Below are 14,305 nucleotides of genomic sequence, written 5' to 3'. Positions count from 1 at the left end.
GTGGATGGTTCTATTGCAACGACAGCCATGGGAAAATCGGTACGGATTTTACTATTAACAGTGTTGTAGTCGAGACCACCTCACTAAAGTCCGAGTCGACACCAAGACCAGAGACGGTCGAGTCCGAGACCAGAGACGTCCGAGTCGACACCGAGACCAGTGAGGGTTGATTACCTAATTTACTTTTATTTACTTAGAGAAATCCTTTTTTTTTTTTTTTAATAAATTTACTGAAGTTTAAAAAATATGATCAGTTTAGGGTAAAAAGGCCACATAGTAGGTGGTGTTAAAAGTAATTTTACTACAATTTGTCATGCGCAGTTGCGCCTTAGAAAATCACCAATCACTGGGCGTGTCAATCAATTTAAAGAAATATTTTATTAACATACATTAATAATCATGAAAAATATTTTTAATAGAACTGGAGTGGACTCGGGAATAAGTCCGAGTCCTAAAAAAAAAATGTTCGAGTACGAGTCAATTCCGAGTCCAAATGGACACGAGTCCATGACAAGACCAAGACCATTCAAATATGGTCTCGAGACCGAGTCTGAGACGAGTCAGAGTCTCGAGTACTACAACACTGACTATTAATAATAAAAGATAAGCTATACTGTGCATTATAAATGTCAGGAATGTATCTTTATTGACTCATTCTTTTTATAGAGATGATTTAAATGCTGAAATATGAGGTTTATATTATATTCTACACTACCCTTTTCATTTGTGTATGCCTACTTTTTTAACAATTGGATATGGCAATTTTAAAATGTCTATTATTATTATTATTATTCACCAACTTACAATCAACGGAATAATAAAGTTACTTCTAAATGCATGTATTTTTTTTTAAAAGCAAAAAAGCAAAATACAGGCAAAAAAGACAAAGCTAACATCAACCTAATTTTGGACTTGTTGTATGGAACAATGAATCTGGTCATAGGCATGTCAACTTTTCTTTCAGCTGAGTGCTTTGTCCCTGGGCTCTGCTTGTGCCAGTGGGGAATTGTCCATCTAAGATGCGTTGACCTGCCTCCGTTTGCCGTCACGATTCAATTTCACTGGGCCACCGTCAACAACTTCCTTCGCACATTAATTAATCATTAAAGTGACAAGATGTGCACGGTTACTCCTACTTAATGTCAGAAAGCATCCCACGATGTCACACGGGTTGCTGCAGACCCATTTGACTTTCAAATCAACACTTCAAGATGGGAAATGACACACAGAGAATTATTTGCACATTGCTTCTTGTCATTCACTGGCTGACTCAGACTGCTGAGCACAGATGCTGGTTTCGCTCTGTTAAAGCTAAGCCCATGAGCTGTGGGTGTTAAACAGCCTTCCTACGGAGCTTCTCGCATAACAAGATGGTGTTCAAGGCTGTGTCTCTGTTGAGATTCTCAACAAGGGAACAGGCTGCCGCTGCCTGAAAGCATTAGATATACAGTAATTTCCAGTTTCTTGAAAAGTTCGTACCCTTGCACACAGGAAGAGGGTTGCTCCACTGCCCGTTCATGCGACACTGGGCTCTGGGTGCACCGTGCAACAAATACCCTGTGTTGCAGGTGAAGTTGACCACGTCGTTAAGATTAAACTCGCTGCCATTTGTCCGACCGTTTGCAGGGTTTCCAGGATGGCCGCAAGTTATGGCTGTGAAGAAAAAAAGAACCATCAATCACTTCCTTTTTGAAGCTGCTGATACTAGGGCTTGTGTACATGTAGAAGTGACATTACACACATTTTTTATTGTAAAGTAGGGTTGTATCCGAATAGAGATAACAAAAAAATGGAGACTATTACAGATACAGATTTTGGCTCAGCTGCACACCCCTACATACAGTTACAATGTAAATCTTTACATAAAGTTAGATGTATTTAATATTCATCTTAATTTGCATACAAACAGTATGCATGCAAAATACTGACGTAAGGCGTGAAAACGATCATTTAGGCTATGTTTACACGGACCCGATTCTGAAGAAAAAAAAACGCAAAAGTGGCGTTGCGTCATCACTTTTTATTCTGCGTTTAGACGAGCGTTTTGTGTGTGAAATTCAGTGTAGTATGCACTTCAGGTGGCTAGGAGTGCATACTACAACAACACCAAGTCCACGCGCCTGCGTACAAACTTCACAGTCAAGCAGACTTTTGCGTTGGAGGGTGGTTTAACTTTTTTGCGTTTTTAAGCCTCAAAAACGCTGTCGCCGTGTAAACGAAAGGCACATCCGATAAAATATTTTTACGTTTTCATCCGCGAGCATTCTCGTGTAAACAGTGCCTTAATTAAATTAGCATTTAGCTCTACCAGTCCATCATCCCGAAGTCGATGGGTTTTTTGGAGAAATGGTTGAAATAACATCTGTGGTGAACATAAGCTCAAGAAATGTTCACGTTTTATTCTCCAACATAAAATACATCAGTATTAACACACTCATGATTTATTTTAAGCTTTTACGTGTCTTGAAAAAGGTGGTTGCTAACAAGTGGCTATATGGGAATACAGAGGGGACAACATGACATCATGACTTTTGCGTGAACATACACGCCACTTCAAGTCAAGTGGCGTGTTATCTATACGCATTTTGAGCTATCCGCGTGTATGTCTACACCGTTAAATGTGATTCTGCGTGTATGTACACGCTGTAAAATGTCAGAGCGAAACGAAGCAAAATGTAGCGATATTTTTTTTCCTAGGATGGTAGGGGAAGACTCATAAATGCTATTAACCCCAGTGACGGGTAGGTTTAGGGACGGGGTTGGGGTAGGTCATATTTTTATATATACAGTAATGTAACGTTAAGTCAACGGCGGTCATAAACACGCTGAAAATAGATTATGCGTGTTGATAGCGTGGCAAAAATGGAAATACGAATTGGCGTGTCAAACACATGCCATTTCATGAGATCAGTCTAAAGGGGACATTAAACGTCCTCACACCGTAACCGTTAATTTCAGTCCATTTTTATAGCCTTGTTATGCATATAATGTGCTCTTATGAACTATTCTAACTCAGATTTTCTCAGAAAATGTTGTTTAGATAAAAACTGACAAGAGTTGGGAGCTTAGTGATGGTGACATTGCATTTCTGGGACAGTTTCATTTTTTTGTGGCATAGCTTTTTACCTCTTTTGGCTGCATTTAGGCTTAAAAATTCATTGATCACTTTTGTTGATCACAGAGCTTGTTTTTATGCGATAATCCAAAAGCCTATGGAAAAATGTTATTGGGGTTTTGTCGAGGAAACTAGTGTCATGGTACCTACCGGTTTGCCTAAGAACTGACGTCATGCTTGCATCACAGTTGAATGTAATCTCAACTGCCAGATTTTTTTTTGTATCGTCGCAAGATGTAAACTCTATTATTGCCCAGTAGTTCACTTTTAAAAATGCTCACCTTGACTCTCCTGTTCAAACACGTTCATCAAAATGAATGAATCTCTTTTCGAGTCATTTGGTTCATTCAACAAACGAAATGACTTGAAAAAAAGATTTGTTCATTTTGATGAACGAGTTCGGACAGGAGAGTCATGAACACACATCACAGAACAGAGCAAGGTGAACATTTGTGCTTATAATTTATTATTATTTTTTTTTAATAACCGATCATTTTGCTAGATAAGACACTTGTTCATCGTCTGGTATCATTTAAAGTCCTTAGAAGCTGCACTGAAACTATCATTTGGACCTTGAACCGTTTGGTTCCCATTGAAGTCCATTATATGGAGAAAAATCCTGGAATGTTTTCATCAAAAACCTTAATTTATTTTCTTTTGATCTTGGATGACATGGGGGTGAGTAAATTATCAGCAAAAGTATTTTTTTTTAAAGTGAACTACTCCTTTAAGATATTATTAACCTGTAAAGATGCTTTAAAACAATGCATGTTGTGAAAAATAAATTTGACTTAAATGAATGAAATTTTTTTTTAAAATCAATTGACAGACCTATTATAAAAGTGATTTATATAAAACAAAGTGTTAAAATTCACTTACGAACACACACAGGCGCTTGCCCTGACCACCTGTGGTCTTGTTGGCAGATGCGAACCGAGGTCCCTATGAGGCGAAAGCCCAGGTTGCACTGATAAACAACCGTGTCCCTATAACTGGATCCATCACCACTGATGTGACCGTTAACAATTGGATCCGGAGAATCACAATGACCAGCTGAAAAAAAAAAAAAAAAAAACATTTAGGGGTCAGAATCAACAAACGTCCCATGAAAATAAAATCGTGTAACTAAACGAGCACAAATTCAACTTCGAGTTTTACAGGGCGTGTAGCACAGACACATCTGGTTATTTCCAGAGAGCAGTCCGGCGGTCACTGCTTGACATTTTGATGAAATGCCCTCCGTGCTGTTTGGTCAAGCAGCAGGTGATGTGTCTAAGGGTCAGCACTGATCGTCAGGCAGTGGCATATCTCCGTTTAGCTGCACTCACTCGTTGTTCAAGGATTTTCTCTTTTTCTAGTATTATCTAATACTACAGAAGTCATAAATCAATATCGTCTGTGAGTTTATGTTGTTTAGAGAAGAACAAAGGATGCTGATCCGAGAACATGTCCTTCTTATGGATATCATATTGTTCTTAGTGTTGTACAAAAACTAGAACTATACAAGCAGAATACAATAGCATAGGAAAACCTCAGGCTTTCCCTCCAGTGAACAGACTCGCTTTTCTCCACACATGAACGACTCGGTAGTAAATAACTTCCAGTAACCAAAGCCCAGCTGAAAGATGCTACTTACCCAGACATTTGGTCTCAACTCCACTCCAGAGACCATTGGCCTGACACTCTCTCACGTGTGAGCCCACTAAAGTATACCCTGTGTTACACATGAAGATAGCCGTGGCACCATAGGTAGTCAGGGTTCCCATCTTCTTGCCATTAGCAGGGGATGGAAGCTCCCCACAGGAAATGACTGGAGGACATAGTCAACACAATATCTTGATTACAAATATAATTTCATCGGAGAAAAAGGTCACACTGATGATGACGGACACAATATGCCACTCTTATTCCTAGTGACTACCAGGAAATGGGGAGGTGAAGAGGGCATGGCTAAAAGCAACACAGATGTGTTTATGTAATGGTGCACATGTCAAGGGAACAGAAGTAGAAGTATAAATATTCCATGTAGTCGATCAACAAGGCCATAAAATAATATGTGTTCTTCAACTGTTTGCAATGTATCAAAAAATCAAAGTATTGTAAACAATTACAAGCAATTTAAATGAGCAGTCTTTTGGGAGACACTTTACTGTACAATAAGGTCTCATGTCATAGGATAACATTAGTTAATGTGTTAGTTAACATTAGTATATTTTTGTTAATTATAGATTAGTAATAAAAATACATATGTTCCTTGCTTGTTAGGTTCAAAGTGCATTGATGTATGTTTTTAACAATTGCAACTTTTTATTTTAAAAATGTTGAAAATCAAAGGAGAACTCCGGCGCAAAATGAACCTTTGGTCTAATAAAACTTTGGTACCTAGTTAACCGTTCTCTGAGATTTGTTTTCATGATAATCAAATGTAAAGAGTTTAATCTCTAAAAACTGTTTAGTGTATAAGGCTAGTATATAGGGGCATTTAATAAATAAAAAGAAATCGCTAGTTAATACCACCAACAAAGCTCAAAATAGCCCCACACTAACACAGTAACATAATGAGGGTCCCTGCATGCGAAACAAAACATTGAGAACTTTGTAAGTGTACAGGCCGTTTAATAAGAAGATAGTTTATAAAGAGTATACTTCGTGTATACAGGAAGGAGCCATCTTTGGAAAACAGTCTCAATAAGTTGAACCACGAACGACGTGCCAAGTACGCTGAACTAAATGAAGTTCAGCGAACTTCTGAAGAGCGTTCGTGGTTCGACTTGTCGAGACTGTTTTCTCCTGCCTGTACACACGAAGTGGACTGTCTTTATAAAGTGTCTTCTTATTAAACGGTCTGTACACTTACATAGTTCTCAATGCTTCGATTTGCATGTAGGGACTCTTATTATGTTACTGTGTTAGTGTGGGGCTATTTTGAGCCTTGTTAATGGTTTTATCTAGCGATTTCTTTTTACTTATCATATGCCCCCATATATTAGCGTTATACACTAAACAGTTTTAGAGATAAAACTCTTTACATTCGATTATCATGAAAACAAATCTCAGAGAATGGTCGACAAGGTACCAATGTGTCGTTAGACCAAAGGTTCATTTTGCGCCGGAGTTTTCCTTTAACAAAAAAAATAATAATAAATGCAATAGAAGTACTGTTCATTGTTAATTCAGAAAAGTCTTAGTCACGTAAGTATTTTAACCAAAACAAAATGGTTTTAAGCCAGTTATTTATATATAGATGTAGTATGTCAGTAGGAAAATGTAAGTTTACATTTCCAAACATTCCTTTTGCCCATAAATTGTAATGATTCATTAATCCAGATTTTTATTCATGCACAAGGAGTCTGACAACAGCTGGTGTGATCCACACGGAGATCTGATCTCACCATCATCGAGTCTGTGTGGGATTACATGATGAAACTGAAAAACTGAGACAGACTAAATCCAGAAGAACTGCGGCAACGTCTCCAAGACGCCCAGCTAATGACAGACTCCTTGTGCATACACAAATTTCACTGGATAATAACAATTAATCTAATGTAAACTGATATTTCCTACCGACACCCTATAGCAAAACATATAAATAACTGGCTTAAAAAAAAATGTGGGGGTCGAAAATAGACTTTTGCATAGTACACTTAGGTATTCAGTTACTAAGGTGTTTCTGATCACTTAATCTCTATCTTCAACAATCACAAGTAAAATTTGAGCTTTTATTCATGTCTGTAGCTCAAACAATGCAGGTTAATTACATGACAAGTTTCATACTTAGTGTTAGGGGTTTGTTCAAATCCAGTAACCCTGAGTATGAGCAATAGTAATAGCGATGGTTGCCTTAGCAAACAGCACTAATGATTGTTTAGGTGCATGGGCTAGTCATACAACCCACACTCATTTATTTTTACGACATACTCAGAAGTCAAATTACAATTTAAGCCCCAGCTGTTTGCATCTGTTCCTTTCATTAACAACTTACTCACCGTGGTGCGTAAACACATTAAAAATTAAGCTGCCTCTGATTAGAATATTTACATTTGCTCTCTGACCTCGAATTAGTTAAAGCATTTTTCACCGAAGACTTAATCACCATGATACTGTTTACACAGCCTGTCCCTGCGGTGAAAACCGGGCCGCGATCAAAACTGACTAAGCAGTGGATGGCGTCTTATGCGTGCATGCTAAATCCAGAGGATTACACTTGGATCAGTGGAGAAATAAACGAAATGTGATATAGAGACCGGACAGATTTCAGACATATTAGCTACCCTAATGAATTTGTTTCATTAGCTCATAATGGACGCAGTTTGGTAATTAACAAACTGATCTTTTCGTGAAATCCCAAGAGTAGAATGTGGAATTCAATTGTGTTTTTTGTGGGGTCTCTTTTTTCTTTCTTCTGTGAAACACAAAATATGAAAGACAAAGCCTCTTTTTTTTCCATACAAAGAGAGTGGATGTTGATTTATACTCCAAAATGGACCAAAAAAGATCATAAAATGCATCTATCTTTGTAAATGTATGTGTTGTTGCATTTGTGTAAAAGCATTCTTACTCTTGCAGGTAGACTTCTCCTCCAGCCCTTCCCATGTTGCATTAGCTAAGCACTTGATGGTCCTCCTGCCTCCTAGATAGTAGCCGGGGGAGCAGCTCAGCATTATCCGTGCACCAAACTCATTCAGCAAACCCGAGATGAGACGCCACACCATGTGTTCTGAGAGCATGCTCTCAATGTTCGGGCACTGAATCGCTGCAGGACAAAAGGCAAAGAACACATTAATGGAAAACCATGACCTTGTAGGTCCTGAAACTGGAATAACTAGAGCTTACAGGATTTATGGGATAGATAAAAAATACAAGTGAAAAGTTTGGACTTGTATGAATTTATTTTTCCTATGACCTAAAAAAAAATGTTTTGCATAAAGGCTTTCTTAGTTTGGAGGAAATTACGTTACACTAAAATGTCAGTTATTTAAATGAATGAAACTGATGAATCCGAGCATTGTGTTTACATGAACGCTAAATAAACGGTTTGATGTTGTGCGCGTTTAGAAGTCACAAGCAAATTGATGTTTTGACATGCGCTCACTGGCTGAATATTTTCAGAGTTTCCCGCTGTTAGCGTATATACTAACAATCCTCCTGAAATGCAGATGTTATATGTATCTATTTTGGGTCCTGAATAGGAGTATGGAGTTGTCAAAAATGCAAAAAATGTGACACTTTGAGCACTGTTCAGTGAAATCATAAACACCTCTGATTCACGCGCTCATCAAATATTGTGGCTATAATGACCAGTGCTTCAAAAACATGTAAATATAGATCAATGACACGGGACGGGAGTGTTTGAAAGCGGACCGGTCCGCTGATAGACAAGTGCTTGTGCTTTCAAACGCTCCCACTCCAGATTTTTTTTTTTTTTTTTTTACCACTTTCAAACACTTCCGTGCGCTCTCAAACACTCCAGTGTGTTGATCATTGTAGCCAATTACATACATATCTGATGAGTGTGTGAACACAATGGCCAATCAGAGGAGTTTATGATTCCGCTCAACAGCGCTCAAAGCGTCAAAATTGAAACATTTCAGTACCGACTTGGTACCAAAGTCAGTACCTTGTTTTGACAACTCTATAGGAGACGATGAAGCTTTGTGCCGTACTGCTTACTTTTATCAAGCAGTCAAAATGCCCCTTTCTGTGCCCAAAACAAGGTGTCTGTGGATGAGAGTCTGAAGCAAGGACTTCTGAGATGACATTGTCCTGCAGCACATCAGAGACGATAAGTGGAATGAAAATTTTGGAATGACATGGCTATCATTTGTGACACTTTAACTGTGTCCAAATTCAGAGGAAGCAGACTTCAATGGTCATGCCTTCGAAGGCTCAGTCCGACCTTCGCGGCCTTCAAAGGATGCAGCCTTTGAACTGGGACACAGTTATAGTTGCACCACTGTGATAAAATCAGCCTTTGAATATATATTCAATATAAGCTGGATCCTACGGAGCCCCCCTAGTCCCACTTTGGCAAAAAAAATTAATTATAACTAACTAATCGTGGCCTCAAGATAGTAACTCGTGGCCTCAAGATAGTAACTCGTGGCCTCAAGATAGTAACTCGTGGCCTCAAGATACTAACTCGTGGCCTCGTGATAGTAACTCGTGGCCTCAAGATACTAACTCGTGGCCTCAGGATAGTAACTTGTGGCCTCAAGATAGTAACTCGTGGCCTCAAGATACTAACTCGTGGCCTCAAGATAGTAACTCGTGACCTCAAAATAGTAACTTGTGGCCTCAAGATAGTAACTCGTGGCCTCAAGATACTAACTCGTGGCCTCAAGATAGAGTTAGTATCTTGAGGCCACGAGTTGCTATCTTGAGGCCACGAGATAGTATCTTGAGGCCACGAGTTACTATCTTGAGGCCACGAGTTACTATCTTGAGGCCACGAGTTAGTATCTTGAGGCCACGAGTTACTATCTTGAGGCCACAAGTTAGTATCTTGAGGCCACGAGTTAGTATCTTGAGGCCACGAGATAGTTATAGTTAATTTTTTTTGCCAAAGTGGGACTAGGGGGGCTCCGTAGCATCCCAATTCAGAGGGGAATTTTTATCTGATCGTTCAAATGTCCAATTGAAAGAATTGGATTTGTTTTAAACCACCCCTTATTAAATTTTAATCAGATTTGGCCAACTCATTCCAATTGATGTGGTTACAGTAAATGTGACAACTGTGCAACTAGTCCGATTACAAAGTTGATGTTTTAGGGTCCATGTAAACCCATGTAAATACGTGTCATATTTTAAAGATAGTTTGGGTAACTTCCCGTTATGTGTTGTTCTAAAAATAGGTAGTCCTGCCTCAAACTCACTCCACTGGTTGAGTATATTAGACCGTTCAAACAAGGAAAACTTTAACCTAGAAATGACTTGGCTTTCGTTTCATTTCCTGTGCACATTCAAGATTTTAAAGGTCCCGTTCTTCGTGATCCCATGTTTCAAAGTTTAGTTAGTGTGTGTTGTTGTTAGAGTATAAATAGTATCTTATAAAGCTCAAAGTTCAATGCCAAGCGAGATATTTTATTTAACAGAAGTAACCTACATCGAACGGCCCGTTTGGACTATATCCCTCTACTTCCTTCTTTAATGACGTCAGTAGAACAGTTTTTTTTACTAAAGTCCACCCACAGGAATGCTCCCTCAACTCCCTCAACTTGCGCACTTCTTATAACTCACTGTGTTTACTCAGCTCTTACTGTGATTTTCTGAAGTAAAACTGACGTGTAATCTTTTGTGTGATGTACAATAAACTTTATTAAACTCATTAGTATATATTTGATCATCATTCGTAAACAGCAGACTTGTAGGCTATTAATAAATAATGGATACATACAAGCAGATGACAAATACGTTATAATAACCGTAATTAAACTACTAAACTATACCTGTTCCATCTCTATACAGCACTCTGACTCTGTAGGCATTATTGTCCAACTCGAAATGAACACCGTTACTGAGAGTTTCTGACGTTATCATCATTCCGTGAGATGAAATTGTCCTGAGAGACTGAGCGAGCTCATGAAGCTCCGCCCCCTGTGCCGGCAGAAGCAGCTTATTTGCATTTAAAGGGCACACACTAAAACAGCACGTTTTTCTGAGCCCAAAAAATGACAATTTAAACATGCTGTAAAAAATGATCTGTTGGACCCGTATTTTGAGCTGAAACTTCACATACACATTCCGGGGATATCAGAGACTTATTTTACATCTTGTGAAAAGGGGCATTATAAGGGACCTTTGAATGTTATTGATGTGGATTCTGGTTGAAAACTGAAGTGAAAACATAAGGTTTCAGAGTAACAATATTGAAGCCAGCATGGAGCAGATGGTCCTTTGATTGAACAGCACAGTGCATAGCTCAGATTCAAAGGAAGCTTAATTTGGTGTGGGCACATCTAATTTGAGGAGGGGGAGGGGGTTGGGGGGTTGCAAGCTAGGTCAGGTATAATAAACAAGATCTTAAGAGGACTAAAACATCTTTTCCTCACGTTTCATCTCACATTATGTTCCCTCTCCATGTTCTACACGACAAAGCTCGCACTTGTTTAGATAATTATATACACAAGATCCATCGTAGCGCTGTAGATTACAGCTAGTTTGGGACACCGTGGATGTGCCATAAAATCATCTTTAAGCTTTAGAATGAAAGAACATCTTGACAATAGTATTATGTAGCAGCACAGAAGCCTCATCCTTTCTCCTTCCTGTCGATGATGACCTCTGAATGCATAATACACGGTTATTTGGCTGTGGGCTCTTTGCTTGGTTTTGTGGGCTAATGGTAATTCAGGTCAGAGGGGGGAGATGCCACATCATACCATTGTCTTGTTTGAGATGCCAAACCACAAAAAATCAAGTCATTATTGCTAATTTTGCCAATTACCTGCCCTACAATACTCTCAGAGGGGGAGACGAGCGAGAACGCGGCTGACTGCGGCGGTTCAATGAGGCGGTAGATTTTAACATGCTGTTGGCATAGAAACAGAGGACTTGATTTGCTCACGTAAACAGCGGGAAGGATGTGCCACGTTGCTCCAGGTGCCATCCTCCAGGCAGACGGCGATGAGCAGGCTGCTTGCGTCGGGCCTGTATCCCTCCTCACACTGATACTGCACTTTACTGCCCACCGTGTACTGGAAGCCGTGGAACGATCCGTTAGCTGGAGACTCTGGCACTCCACAAGATACAGCTGCCAATCAGACCCAAACAGCACTGCATGAGGGTACTATGCAGAGTATCTACAACAGTCCACTTAGCAATATATATTAGAATACACGCACAGCAAGATTATATTCAGTGTTCAATAGCTAGCAATAGCTGACTTGTCTTGCCGTGACGTGCAAGCGTTACATGAGCAGCAACTATGAGTAACACTCAGAAAGTTTCTTAAAAAAAAAAAAACACAGTTAAATAAATTAGAACAGTATTTGTCAAGATGGGCAAAATAAAACTCTCCCTTTAATTAACATTCTTTTTATTTTAAAATAAATTGTACATTCTGAATTTGAATATATATTTGTTTTGTTTTGTTTGTATGTTTATTTTGTATGCTTTTTAAAATAGTTTTGTCGGTTTGTTATAATGTGGATGTGCGCACTGAATAAAAGTTGATCACCTTTAATGGTTCGCTTGACACAGACTTATTTTTGTTAGATACCATGTGTAAATAAGGGATGAAAATTGGATACAGAAATAAATGTAAATTATAAAAATGATCTGAATGTGTGACATTATAATGATGAATGCATCACTTGGAAGTAGAAGCTTTGCAGGAATGCTTGAATATAGTAAAACCATAAATTGTAATGAACAGTAAAATTTTATTTATTTATTTTATTATAAACCTGATGGAAATCTGATTTTAGGTATGAGGAAAAACATTTTACAATAAGGTTCCATTAGGTAGCTACATTAGCTAACATGAATTAACAATGGGGAAATGTTTTTTATTTATTTTTTTTTTTTTTATAAATCAACCAAAACATGTATAAATCTTAATAGGTTAATATTGTTTTATTATTGGGTTTTTATTAACTAACATTAAAAAAAGGTTAATAAATACTGTAACAAACATAGTCTTTATTGTTATGTTGTGATGAACTAATGTTAACTAATAGGACCTTATTGTAAGAAAAATTGACCTGAACCTGGCTTATATAACCTGACAGTTTGTCATCTACTGTTGGTCTCTGGTTGTGTAGTAGACCTCTATTACATGCAACCATTCATATATGAAATTAGTAATATTTAAAACTACTACAGGCACACACAAGCAACCATTCCAAAAAACCAATGGGAAAGCTCTTCCTTGTTAAATTGATCACATCCTGAATAAGAAGCAGGCCATAAGCCCTTGTCTGCCTCTGTCTGACCTGCTGGCAGAATGCATGGATTGCTCCGGCCACTTAAAGAGATGATTGGCCTTCATTAGCGCCCGTTCTAGATGTCCTTCGTTACAAATGGGGCCTAGCCAGGGCTACTCAGAGCTCTGTGCAATGGTAAAAGGATATTAGTGCTATGACCTCCAGTCCTTGGAATAGTTTCATTTACCTTTGTGTGATTAAGACTAATGAGATTTCTTGAGGAAAATCTTTGCGCTGATGAACGTATAGGAACTTTTGCTGGCATTTTTGTGAAACGTCCTTAAAAGATGCTAATTTAATAGAGCCCCTGGGCAACATTTTTGGGGCAGCAGTAAGGAGCAGTTCTGTATTCAGTAGAATGCTCTGTGGCAGACTGGGTAGTGCACATTTATGATATAAGAGCTCATAAGAGCTGTTTGCAAAAAGGAATGCAGTTTTGTTGTCCTGACTCCATTTTCTGTCCTATACAACAGAGTAAAAAAAAATAAAAATAATAAAAAATATCTCAAAGAAAAAGCATTGTGTGGTAGGTAATGATAACCATTAGCAAACTTTCATGCAATTTACATATGAAATACTGTTATTTGCCTGTAAATAGAATAATTTGATTTTTATTATTATTTTCTCCACCTAAAAAAAAAAAAAAAAAAAAGCATTCCTAAAAATGTCTTAACCATTGTGGAAAGACCAGTAAAAAATCTCATTCTATTTTCGCAACTGTTACACAAATTGTGACAAACTCTATTTGAGACAAGCTCAACCATTCACTTCTATTACCAAAGTTATAGTAAGTAATAACTACAAAATAACATTTGATTCCAAAAAAAGTTTTAGAAAAAAAAATTTGCAACCTTGTTACTCTCAATCCTGTAATTAATTCTGGCATTCTTTCTTATTTTTTATTTACTTGAATATTTTACATTTTTGTCTATTTTTTTTGTTTATTAATAATAATAATTAAAAAACACCTTAAACCAGAGTTTTTAACAGCATTCAGAGACAAAACTTTTCCTACATTACTCATGAAAAGTGCAATATACTTAAAAAACATCTTATATAACCTGCCTTAAATCTGCACAGATAACAGCTGTAACAATTAGACCTACAGTTCATTTGCTCTCTATTTATACGTACGGTCTGATAAAAAGATGACTCGTCTTGTTAATGAAAGCACAGCAAACCTCCAAAAGAAAAAAATGCTCTTTGACAAAGCTCTGGAACAGAATACGCGAGGGCTCAGAGCGAAAGGAGAAAGGGCAGACAAAAT

General features: G+C 38.0%; 1 protein-coding gene across 2 annotated transcripts in view; it reads right to left on the bottom strand.

Moving 5' to 3' along the window:
* csmd1b (CUB and Sushi multiple domains 1b) overlaps positions 1–14,305 on the bottom strand; it is a 756,823-nt gene that overhangs the window by 43,852 nt on the left and 698,666 nt on the right. For both annotated transcript variants that reach the window (XM_039652188.2, XM_039652197.2), the window contains exons 50-54: positions 11,679–11,864; positions 7,674–7,868; positions 4,752–4,925; positions 3,995–4,168; positions 1,480–1,653 (exon numbers count right to left, since the gene is read on the bottom strand). In XM_039652188.2, the coding sequence (XP_039508122.2) occupies positions 1,480–1,653; positions 3,995–4,168; positions 4,752–4,925; positions 7,674–7,868; positions 11,679–11,864 (903 nt within the window). The remainder of the gene's footprint in view (positions 1–1,479; positions 1,654–3,994; positions 4,169–4,751; positions 4,926–7,673; positions 7,869–11,678; positions 11,865–14,305) is intronic.

Source organism: Pimephales promelas, chromosome 11, assembly GCF_988280905.1.
Source record: "Pimephales promelas chromosome 11, fPimPro1.hap1.1, whole genome shotgun sequence".
Lineage (NCBI taxonomy): Eukaryota > Metazoa > Chordata > Actinopteri > Cypriniformes > Leuciscidae > Pimephales > Pimephales promelas.
The sequence above is the reverse complement of the archived record's forward strand: the minus strand, read 5'-3'. Positions and strand labels throughout refer to the sequence as shown.